Below are 12,531 nucleotides of genomic sequence, written 5' to 3'. Positions count from 1 at the left end.
TTGAAGTCTGCAGCTCTTTCAGTGTCACTGTTGGCTTGACGGTCACTTTTCTGACGATTTTTCTGCTTGTTCGAGCACAGACTTTCTTAGGATGACCTGATCTGGGCAAAGTTGAGGTAGTGTGACACACTTTCCATTTCTTCTCAACTGATTTTACAGTACTTAAAGGCAAATTGAGAACCTCTGAAATTGATTTTTTGACTTCTCCTGAATTGTGCTTCTGAACAATCTTCTCCTTTAGGTTTCTAGAGTTCTTTTCTCATCATTCTCAATATGTAACAGTAAACCAAATTTTAACTTTTGAAATACTCTGCTTAAATCAATACTGATGGTTCTATATGACCTAAAGTATTTTTTCACAAGGCTCTATAATATACTTGGGTATCTGATAGAGTTGTACAGAACCACTTGTATTTACTTTAGCAGGATAGTGACATAAAGCTAAATCAACGATGGTAAAAGCTGAGGGGTGGTGGTGAAGATTTTTGCAACGTGTTTTCAAGATTTTTTGTGTTATTTTACTAAATTGGGTAACAATGTACCTTTTGTTCTTTGTAATCTTTAGAAACTGGTGTGAGATTAATATAATAAATACTTTTGGCCATTTGAATTAAGTCTTTCACAAGAAAATACCCAAATTTATTACCAGCACAGGGGGGTGAAGACTTCTTCAAGGCACTGCAACAGACTTTTAATGTTTATTAAAAGCTTGCCAGATTTTTTTAAGATACAGTAAATTTATGGTATGTATAGTTTCACATTTCCAAGGTTAATTAAATTAACCACCTTTGTTCTTATTGGGTTAAATGGTGGGAATCATATACACAATGAGTAGCAGAACAAATCTACTAAGCGGCAACATAAACCTGTTGTCATAAGAATTAATGAAGAACTAGTATTATTACTAAACCTCCAAATGGTTATATTAACTATTCATATATGGGCTCAGTCATTCTGACCAACCTCATAACCACCACATAACAAACAAGTAACCATGAGAGTATACATATTATAACTTTTAATATAGTAAGTGTATCTTCAAGAATTTGGCAAGCTTTTAAAACATATTACAAGTCTTTGTACATAAAAAATCAGATTTTCATATAGCATTTTTACTAAAAATTTGTCTGTAAATTTAGTCAGAATGAGACTCAGACTCTGACTTGTTTGAGTGCAAGTTGGTTTTCATGTTAAAATCAAAAATACTTTTCATCTCACAGCTTTCAAATTTCATTTCCATAACCACCAGAACACCCTAAATGAATATTAAAAGTTTTTTCTTTTAGTAAAATGTTATATTTTATCTGTATTTTCTCTACCCTAACACTATAGAAACCCAGTTTAGTTGACCAACCTTGTAACTACCACAGAAAAAAACAAAAGCGAAATAAATCTAAATTACCCTTTTTTCTTTCAAGAATGATTGCAGAAAATTGCAATTATTTATTCAAAACAGTCTCGGAATCATACAAGTTAATATCTGTTTATATTTAATTTTGTTGTTTTATTCCTCTTTGAACCATGTCTAACTACTAAACCTGTGTAACAAGCTGTAAAAAACACAGCAAATCATAGCTCCAGTTACAATATTGAATTACATAATATACATGCAACTTGTGTGGAGACCTCATTGAGAAATATTTCATTTAACTTTATTTTTAATTTATGATTTCTTATCTAAACTAATAAGTATATAATTTTTGTATGTTGGTTACTGTTATAAAAATAAAAAAAATATATAGTAAAAACAAAAACATTTAGTACATACATTTGTCCTCTTGCTTTTTGCTTCCAGTCCCTGATGATACTTAACCCTACTATTTTTATGACGATGGTAGTAATCCATATAATAATTTTTTCTTTATTTCAAATATGCAATTAAGGACACAGAATAATAACATGCATAAAGCATACAATATCCTATAACTATTGTAATTTCACTGGCTTTCCACCAAGATACAAGTCTTAAAATAATTCACTTATTTGACTGTTGTGAATTTGGCAATGGTAACAATGAATTTGTAGGCTGAATAATTCAAACTGTCATTAGAATGAATTAGCCTTATATCAAAATCAGAAAATAAAAATCTTCCCTTTCTATTGGTAAAAAAATAACCCAAGATTAAATGTCAGAGAGAACTATTAATATTTTGTAAAAGACTTGGATACGACAGAAAGGTGTGGAACATGGGTTGACTTTCTGGTTTAAAAGAAAAAAAGGTTGAAGGCTATGAATTAGACTATGCCTTAGTAACATCTATTATAAATGTGTAATTTATGTTTAACTCAAAACATCGTATAGGGGTGATGAGAAACTACAAAACTGGAAATTTAGAACAAACAAGTTGCAAATGCCACAAACAAGTGAAGATTGTGATTTATGTAAATGTTTCATTTCGAAAATAAATCTTATATAATATTAAAATTTGATTTATTAACAACCTTTTGATGCCAAGTTTATTGATATACATCAGTAACAAAACAGTTTAATTGAATTTTGAATATAACTATAAATAGTCACAATATGTGCACTTTGACTTACCTGCATTCAGAGGGTTAATGAAAATGATAAAATAAAGTATAAAATATAAAGTATGCCTAAATTAATAATAAAAAACATTCCATTCTTTTTATGAGGGAAAATATTAATAAAGATAAACATTAATAAATCTGTACACTCACAAAATCATGTCCTGAATTACTATTCCTGACCATTTCTGGTGCCATGTATTCTATTGTTCCACAACAAGAGTATGATCGAAATACCTGAAAAATACAAGTGAAAGAAGTTGAACTTGATAGTAAGTCTACAATAACTGTGCTGATATAGATCTTATTATTTCAGTTACAATCCACCTGACAATGACTGAATAGTTAAAGACTATGATTATAACAAACCCTAAAAATTTCTTTACTATAAATGAAAGCTATATACACATTAAATCTATTTTTTATGCATTGCTATATTATTTGTTTTTACTTTGTGAGAAGGAACTTTGCAAAAATAATAGTTTTATAGAAATAGTTATATAAAATTATAATTGCAATTAAAAAAATAAAAAGTTAATCATAAACAAAAGAAAAGAGTTGAACTAAGTTATAAGTTAACATTTTCTTAATTCGAAAATGTATTTCCAATAATACTTAACTCCACTCACACTTATAGCTATTACTTGACTGCTAGGCTTCTTCCTTTGCCCATTTAAGCATTGCTTTGATTTTTTCTTGCTTGCTTCAGTCTTTTATACCACACTTAATTGTCTTTGATGATATTTGTCTCATGACACTTTCTACCTATGTCAATATGCCATCCATCCTCGTACTTAATATAAGCACCTCATTCAGATAATGTTATCACTTTTTCGAGGCTGACTCAATCCCAATCTCTAACACCAGCTCTTAGTGGGGAGGAAGGGCAGGAGAGTGTGAAAGGAAGCAAGTATTATTGGAAATACATTTTCGATTTAAGAAAATGTTAACTTCCAAAACATACTTACCTCCTCTCTCACTTACAGCTAGAATCCCACATTGAGAAGGTAGAGGGGCCAGTGAGGGCATTATCAATACAAAAAGTGTCTGCATAGATCATAGGTGTGGCAACAGAAGATTGGCACCCTGGTGGGGGAACTGCACTACATCCAGAATGGGTATGCTCTTCATCCTTAACATAATTCATGTACTGTAGGTGGAATTTTACATGATTTGTCATCACTATTGGCCAGGCCCCATCCAGTTAGCTAAGGTTCCACTACTCGGGGTTGGAATTATAGGGTCATGGTCCCTATATCCCACATTAGTGGCTTGGGCAATTGGACTGCAATCTATATATGTATATACATAGGAGTGGATCCCAACCTGTAGCCATAGAGTGATGCATTCCAAAAGTGGAAGTGGACAAATCTCGTCAACCCGAAGAAGTCTTAAAGGCAACACCCCACACTCGGAATGTTGGGTTCGTGTATGCCTTACTCAACCTGAGGAAACATAACTCATCCTCACTCCCCAACTGTGTGGACAAGGTAAATTCCACTTGCCCCCGAAATTATCGGGAGGACATAGAACAAACTGTGCTCAACCAAGGACCCAGGATGGGACCACTCTGCATTTGGATTATGTAGAGACAATGGACCCTCTTCCATGAACAATGTACTGAACCAATAGTGATCAAAAAGAAGGGCCACATTCAACCCAACCGGATAGCCGAGTATTACAAGTAGGCTTCCACTTACGCTAGTGCCTCTTTTATCGACATCTGGGAAAAAATATCCAGGGACCTGGGTAGGAGGGTCCCAACTTTGCCCTGGGGAACAGTGCTCTGGAAATGGTGCAATAGGTGAACCAAGTTCCCTAAATTTCTAAAATCAAACCGACCCTGATTTATTCAATCCAATGATCAGCAGGGACAGGCGGGATCCCCTTATGCTTTACTCATGATAGTTCATGAGTGATGGTCCAACATAGTACGGTAATACCACCTGGTTTGCCTCTATGTGGTCTTGCGGAACAACTCATTTCTAAAGAGTCTGTTGCAACTTGTATAAAGTATATTGAATTAGTGATTGCAAGTGCAGAATTAGTTTCATAAAAGCACACCTGCCAGAGCAACACTCACCACAGAGTGAAAACAATGTAAGGGACCCTGAAAGGCAGCAATTAAAATAATCTAGCAGAAGTGGTTAAGGTAGATATAGGGGGTAGGTGAAAACCCTCAGATGAAGATATTGCCAGATCATGCAAATAATATGAGATTAAAGTATTGGGGGAGGCCCACATACCAGTAAACACAATGTCCTCCAGAGGGTAATTCAACCAGGCTGCTAAAGGCAAAGAAATGTAGGGTAAAAAAATGTGAAAAATCTGATTAGACATGACTTGCACAAGATTCCTCACCTTCAAAGAGAGTCTAACATCTCTAAAGGAATTAGTGTGGGCAACAAAAACCTTCAAAACCCTCACTGAACATGACAACAATCGAAATCTGATCGGACATAGAAGTGAGAAATAGTGATCAGATGAATCAGTGAAAATGACTTATCCCCTTCCCTGTCTAACAGTGTCTTGGGGAAGAAGAACCAGTATTAGGACGTAGATAGAATGAGAAGGCAGTCTGTGGAGATACAGCGCAAACCACTCTGACCAATGATGTCTATAGGTCAGCAGCAATGAAAAATAAACCTTCATGTAAAGGTAAAAAATGGCATATGAGAATCAGGTCACACACAGATGTTGAGAAAGGGCATGTGTAATGTAACCTTAATATAACAGTTAGGTCACTGGAATGGTTGTTTGGGACCAAGTACCCAAAGTGACTTTAGGTATCCGGAGAGTACTGGGGACTTGAAGAATATTTTGTCACAAGTATCCAACAGTAGTCAATAAGGCCACCTTATACAGGTCAATTGTGGAAGATGCAAAAACCCTTGCCAAAGTGCCAGGTCAAAGAATAAGTTATGGTTGGCACTTATGATCAAAGTGGGTTCAACCTCCTCTCAATACATCATTGCCGATATGCATGTCATTTCTGTTGAAAAATATTCATCGTGGGATTAAGCAAAGACCAAGAGAGATAGATGGCAACCTTAGAAATTAAACCCTGATGCTGTGCAAAAGACTGTATAACCTCTATGCCTGAAGCTTCAGCTTTTGGATTGCTGGGTGTACGATGTCAGATCATGGCTGCCTCCACAAAGATGGCCTAAGAAGGTACCACAGAAGCAAAAACCAGGGTGTAGTTGCCAATCTGGTGCTATAAACAGGAACAAGTAATATTTAGTACCCTGGGTAACATATGAATTGGGGAGGAAGGCCTAGAGTTGTAATCCCATCCCGTGAGGTGCTGGAGACCAAATTGCCAGTAGTTGGGTGTTCCAATAAGAGGCCAACCCACCAATCAGAGCTAATCCAATAGAACATTGCAATACAACATCTATGCTGTTAGGAAAATCTGTTTGGGTTGAGACAATTTATCTGCTACTGCAGTCATCACACATGGAACATGGCAAGCTAGGAGAGTGATATGATAGAAGTGGTCCAAGAGTCTTGGACCAAGTGCATCCTTTATGAGAAACACAAGACACCACCATAGAATTGTCAGAGTGAGGCCTGACGATTTTCCCCTTAATAAGCCCAGATCATGAGGCATTGCCTTTTGCAGAGCAAGAATGACTAAAACATTCTGTAGGGAAGCCTTGTTGTCAATGTGTAGAACCTGGAATTCCCAACTGTTGGTATATGCACCCCATCCCTGAAGCAAGGAATTTGTGAAGAGATGGAAACCTGGATGAGGTGGCAGTAGAAGAACTCATATCTTAGTAGTGTTCCGACTTAACCCCTCGAGATCGAAGAATGATTCTTACTTAGGAAACTGGGGAATCCAGTGAATCAATGTTTATGACCCCTTGGTTGCATAAAGACCATTAAAAGGATCTCTTGTGCTCTCATTCCAAAGGCATGACGGATTCGAGTGATGCCCATATTCCCAAAACCATCCATGTAGTGGGAGAAGGAGAAGTGAGTAAAAGTCTGGCTTCCTGTTCCATAGCGTGGAGCCAGATGTGAGTCAGCTGAGCCTGATTGAGAGACGAGATGAAACACAAAAAATATCCAGACTGATGACATATTGAACTGGAGCAAGAATAGATGTCTCAGCCTTGAGAATGAAGCCTGCCTTGGTTGTTTCTGAAAGTAGAATCAGGATGTGATGTTCCGACAATTGATGAGATGGTGCCAGCAGTAACCAGCCATCTATGGCATGGTGTGGGCACATTGCTATGGAATGAAGGGGATGAAATAACAACTTGTATGATTCAGCAGAACCCACGTGAAGCCAATGCTAGCCCAAAGGTACAAAACAGGAACTGCAGTACCTGACTCTTTGTACACAAAAAATTCCAATAGTGGTGGGATGCCACCATTATGGCAATGTGCAGATAGGAGCCAACTACAATCAACTTGGACATCCACAATTCCAGTGAAAAAATGTCAACTCAGATTGACAAATGAGTAACTTGTGAACCTTGAAGAATCTAGGCATTGATGTAGACGAAAAAGACTGATGACCGGACACTAATCTCCTGTCTTCTTAGGCCCAACAATCGAAGGGAATAAAACCTCGGAAGAACTAGCACAACTCTTTCACTACCCCCAGCACAACTATGATAGTCCTAGAACTAAGTTCCAAGTCCCAAGGATCTACGGGAGATGGAAACACTACAGGTCGGGTGGATAATAGTGGTGAAGATGTGAACTGAATGACTAATCCTGATTCAAAGACCTGCAGTGCTCCTGGATCCATGGTTAATGTTAATACACATCCAGAAATTCTCAGAGCCGAGCCCCTAAGGGAATACAATAATCACTGATGCCGCTGGTGGTGATCAGACAGAGCAGAGGAGCCCTTTAATATAGACAGAATCTATTCTGGGTACCAATGTACCTAGGGGCTGATGTCGGGGGTCAGGACCCATGAATAGTGGCGGAATTATGACCCCCTGTAGGACCTGATGAAATTTGAGACACAAAAACAACAGGGATGAACGTAGAAGCAGACCATTGAACCAATGTGCATGCTAACAATGGTTCTAGCTCATCATCAGTGAAGTTTGTAATCCTGAGATTCTTCCAACAAAGTGAAGTGAAAGAAAACAAAATGTTGGGTTTTAGAGTTGTAAGTCCCAATAATAAGGTGGAGTTTGTAATTAACATGAACAGATCAATGTCCCCTCATGTTAATTACAAACTCCACCTTAGAGCCACGAAACTCGAGGAGCAGATGTATTATTTGAGTCACAAAATGCTTCCACCTTGCAATGGTAGGATAAATCACGAAGTTCTGACAACTGTGTCAGATAAGGCATAACTGTTCCTTCATGTAACTGAGAAGTAAACCTCCCTGCATGAACCACAATGTCTGTGGATGGAGAGAAAACTAAATATTCGCTCCCAGACCTATCAGCCATCAAGTAAGATGCAGGCTCAAAGGCAGTTGGGGAAAGCCCCAAAACATCACACTCTTGATGAACCAACTGAAGAAAACAAGTCAAAAGCAGCTTATCCCAAAGTGTCCTCCTTTTTGTTTCTATATGTCATTTAAAGACTGTGTCGATTACTGTTGATTGGAACAACATTTGGTCAGGTAAGTTTGTTTTGTTAGAGTAAAGCAACATTGGGCTATCCTTTGTGCCCACTATTGAAATCTAACCCTGGATTCCAGCATTGCAAGTCCATAAACTCACTACTGTCCCACAGGACTAGGGGGACTGGAAAGCCAATGGACTAAAAGAAGGTGCAGGAAAAAACGAAGCTATATTCTCTCCAGTATGTTCAGGTTCACCTTTAATTGCAACCTCAGAACTGTATATATGTCTCCATCTCACTACAAATAAGATCACTGACATTCTCAACAAAGAGTACCTCCCCCAGATTAATCCTGGAATTCATACCATAAATCGGCTTGCCAACTGGAATTTTGGATTTTGTTTTTACAAAAATTAACTAGGTAACACAGAGAATGTTCAAAGTATCTCCGAACAATCATAGTTCTGGAAAACCTGTTACTGACACTTTGTTGACAAATAGTGAGAACATTATCTGATTGAGGTGCTCATATACAGTACCAGGATGGATGGCACATTGATGTTGGTGGAATGTATCATGAGACAAATATCGCCTTGGGAAATTAAGTGGGGTATAAAAGACTGGAACAAGCGAGAAAAAATCAGACCAATGCTTAGATGGGCAAAGGAAGAAACCCTGGCAGTCGAGAAATAGCTGTAAGTGTGAGAGAGGTAAGTATGTTTTGGGATAAAATTTCTCTAAGTTGCCACTATTACAAGATATGTATCTCATGAAGTATTCCCAACTTCAATTTTATGAATATATTCGTTTACAAGCCTGGTATTAAATACAAAAACAAGTCAACAATAAAAAAAAAATCACATTCTTTTAAAGTATGAATTTAATGATAACATTATATTTATCACTACTAAAAAACTTCAATAATCACATCTATTAATTAACAAGTTCTCTATGCTTTATATACGTACGTTGTTAAAAATTTTAAAGAGTATTAGGCAGGTTCTGATAAAGTCACACTCAACAAATAATGTAAAAAATACAATCTATAGTACCTTTTCACATGGCAGGAACTCCTTGCTCATTCCAAAATCTGTCAAAACAACGTGACCCTCTGCATCAAGAAGTATGTTTTCCAGTTTGATGTCGCGGTAAATGATCCCTAACTGTACAAGATAACAAAGAAATAGCTGTAAGTCTCAAAAGAGAATATGATTTTCATTTAGAAGCTGTGGCATCAATACTTTTATAATTATGTGTGTGCTGTTTTGTTAATGTGTTGTATTAAAGTATTTTTAAGATTAAATTTTAGATTTGTGCTGTGGAAAACAATAAAAATACTTTGTTAAAACAAAATATTTAAAGCATGAAGACTTCACTATTTTTATTGAGAGAGATTTGTTATGCTAAAGCTATCTACAGCATAAAATCTAGCTATGTTTTGCAAATGGAAATACCTCTATTATAATCCTTAATTATATGTATCTATAATTATTTTTGAGCTCCTCTCTAATTTATGATAAAGCAGCTTGAAATTGAATATCAACAAAGAAGTTTACATTTTCCTATACCAAAAATGTATTTCCAATAATACTTACCTCCTCTCACACTTTAGCGTTATCCCAACAAACGTTTCTCTTCTCTGCCCATCTAAGCATTGGTCTGAATTAAACCTTGCTTGCTCCAGTCTTTATACCCCACTATATCGACCATAGCAATTCTAATCTTGTGACCCTCTCCACCTATGTCAATGCGCCCTCTGTACCAGATCCGTATACAAGTTCCCTGTATTTACTTCTTATTCATTTTTTTTATATACTAGCAAAATTATCAGACCCGAACACCTGGCATTGTTGGAAGGAAGGCCAGGATAGTGTGAGCAGAGGTGAGCATTATCAGAAATACATTTTCAGTATAGGAAAATGTAAACTTTCAAAACACACATACCTATTATCACACTTTAGCTAGAATCCCACATTGACACAGTTGAGGGGCTGGTGGGAGCAAGGTCCACACATAAAGTGTCTCTGTAGACAACAAGTGTGCAAACTGAGATATAGTATAGCACATTAGTGGGGTCTACACTACTTCTGAAACAGATATGCTCTTTGCCCGAATAATGTGAAATCTAAAACATGGATGGTAAAGGCCAACCAGTCACAGTGTGGAAACATTAACATATTGATAAGAAACATGCATTCCAACATCTATTCCAAAACTGATTCCTCCTGCAATACCAGATGCATCTGGTCTGGAAATATCATACTTGTTCACAAGTGTCATCCAGGCCCCAACCATGCAGACGAGGTCCCATGTCTCATCATTGGAATTATAGGGCTTTGGACTCAAAGCTGGATCCAAGGTGTAGTGGCTAGTCCATTGGGACCACAGTGTGATATAACTGTATTATAGTAATATGGTATTAAGGGAACCTGACCTGAAGGTTGTAGCATGTTGAGCCACCAGAATTATGAATTGAAGGTAAGCAACACAAAAGTGGACAAACTCTCACCCCAACCTGAAGAAGCACCAAATGCAACAAACCAAACTTGGAATTACGGGACCATTCATGCTTCACTCAACCTGTAGTTATGGATGAGAGGATATCCAGCTCTGCTCTCTTCTCCTTGAGTGAGATAGTGTGTTCAAACATCACCCAGGAGGTATAGACTTCTTTACACCACACCAGTGACTGAAAACTGGGAGTGGTAAGAACTCCAATGCTCCACTATGAAGTAATGAGGGGAGAATTCACATTGGGTAGTCCCGAGGAATGATGCTCCAGAGATAGCACAATAGCTGAACCACATTCTGTATTTGGAAAACCAAACCAAACCAGATTTATTCAATCCAGGGGTAAGCAGGGATGGGCAAAATCCTTTTATGCTTTACCAATGACAGTCCACGAGTGGCAGTCCAGTATTGTATACAATAAATGTATGGTACTGAATAATTGTATACCACCTGGAAAGCATCAATGTGGTCTTATGGAAAACCCCACCTCAACAGAGCTTGTTGCTACCAGGAATTGTATTTAATAGTTTATTGGCAGCTAGTGCAGATTTGGAGAAGCATACCTGACAAGGCAACATTCGCCATTGAATGGGATCCAAATGATAATGACAAGAGCATCCCTGAAAAGGAATAGAATAACACAGAATAGATGAAGACACTCACCTCTGTCACAATCATGCCAGGGCATGAAGAATAGCCATTAATGGGGGGTAGCTGAAACCCATCCAAGGAGAAAACCATTAAATCATGTAATTAGTGTGATATAAAGGTGTTAGGTATAGTCCACATACCAGCCTGTACAATTTTCTTCAGTGGGTGATGCAACCGAGCTGCCAGGGACATCAAGATATGTTAAACTTGATGAGGTGAGACCTGAAGAAGTCTCTGCTCCTCCAATGAAAGTCCAGAGTCAGCCATACAAACCAACTGACGAATCCAACCTATCAAAATAAATGGGGATAAGTCACATGACACAGTAGGATCCCAATGTATAAACAAATGGTAATGTAAGCCCCAAAACATTTCAGTGTATGCTATGCAACATCAGAGAGCCTGAACTAGGCATAAAAGATGATAAGGATCCTAACTCGTATAAATGTGAAATGGAGAGGAGATGAATAGGAGGGAAAGCCTTATCTCCTTCCCTAGCTGCTGAAGTTTTGAGTAGAAAAGACCTGTCTGGATATAACAGAAAATAAGTGGAATGTAAAGAGTCCTGTGAAAATGAAGCACAAACACATCCAAACATTGATGCTTGCTAACCAATAACAAAAGAACCACTGTGATATCTTAATTAGGAACCTGGAAAGAACAACAAGGATAGATAACCCAAAATGATTTCAGGAGCAGTGACAAAATTAGGGACTCAAACACTTTTCTTCTCTTAGAAAAACGAAAGTAAGCCAATAAAGAAGACTTATACAAGGCAATAAATAAAGGTGATAAACCTATGTCAAATAACCATGTCAGGAATTGAGAGAAATGTGGCACAGTGGGATGAGAAGAGTTAAACCCATGTCTGAGAGACCACTGACGATAGGTAAACCATTTCCATTGATAACTTCCAAAGAAGAATGCCACATGGACCAAGTTAATGTTAATAAGGATACCACCCAAGAAGTCAAACCCTGATGTCATGCACTGGACCTCATAAAAGCGAGGACTGAAGTCAAAGAATTTCAACTGCCAGATGAAGAAGGTCTGACTGAGGCTGACATAAGAGTGATGGCCAGAGAGGAAGGGGAAGAGGTTGGGACTCCCGAAGATACTGGAGTAGTGGAAATCAAGATTGTCCTGGCAAATGTGGTGCCACCAGAAGAATTCGACAGGACATGCAGTGAATCAATGCAAGAACCTTGGATAACAGACAAATCGGAGGGAACACACAAAAATGAAGACCCATCCAATCCTGGCTTGGAGCATCTATGCAGTGAGGTGCAGGAG

The 12,531-nt window shown here is 37.7% G+C and overlaps 1 protein-coding gene across 3 annotated transcripts in view; it reads right to left on the bottom strand.

Moving 5' to 3' along the window:
- The window catches only part of LOC106465800 (ribosomal protein S6 kinase alpha-5-like), a 71,751-nt gene that overhangs the window by 24,478 nt on the left and 34,742 nt on the right, over positions 1 to 12,531 (bottom strand). For all 3 annotated transcript variants that reach the window (XM_013926033.2, XM_022393741.1, XM_022393740.1), the window contains exons 5-6: positions 9,129 to 9,239; positions 2,683 to 2,766 (exon numbers count right to left, since the gene is read on the bottom strand). In XM_013926033.2, coding sequence (XP_013781487.1) covers positions 2,683 to 2,766; positions 9,129 to 9,239 — 195 coding nt within the window. The remainder of the gene's footprint in view (positions 1 to 2,682; positions 2,767 to 9,128; positions 9,240 to 12,531) is intronic.

The sequence above is a fragment of the Limulus polyphemus genome, unplaced genomic scaffold (assembly GCF_000517525.1).
Source record: "Limulus polyphemus unplaced genomic scaffold, Limulus_polyphemus-2.1.2 Scaffold2055, whole genome shotgun sequence".
Lineage (NCBI taxonomy): Eukaryota > Metazoa > Arthropoda > Merostomata > Xiphosura > Limulidae > Limulus > Limulus polyphemus.
This window is presented reverse-complemented; position numbering and strand designations above follow the sequence as displayed.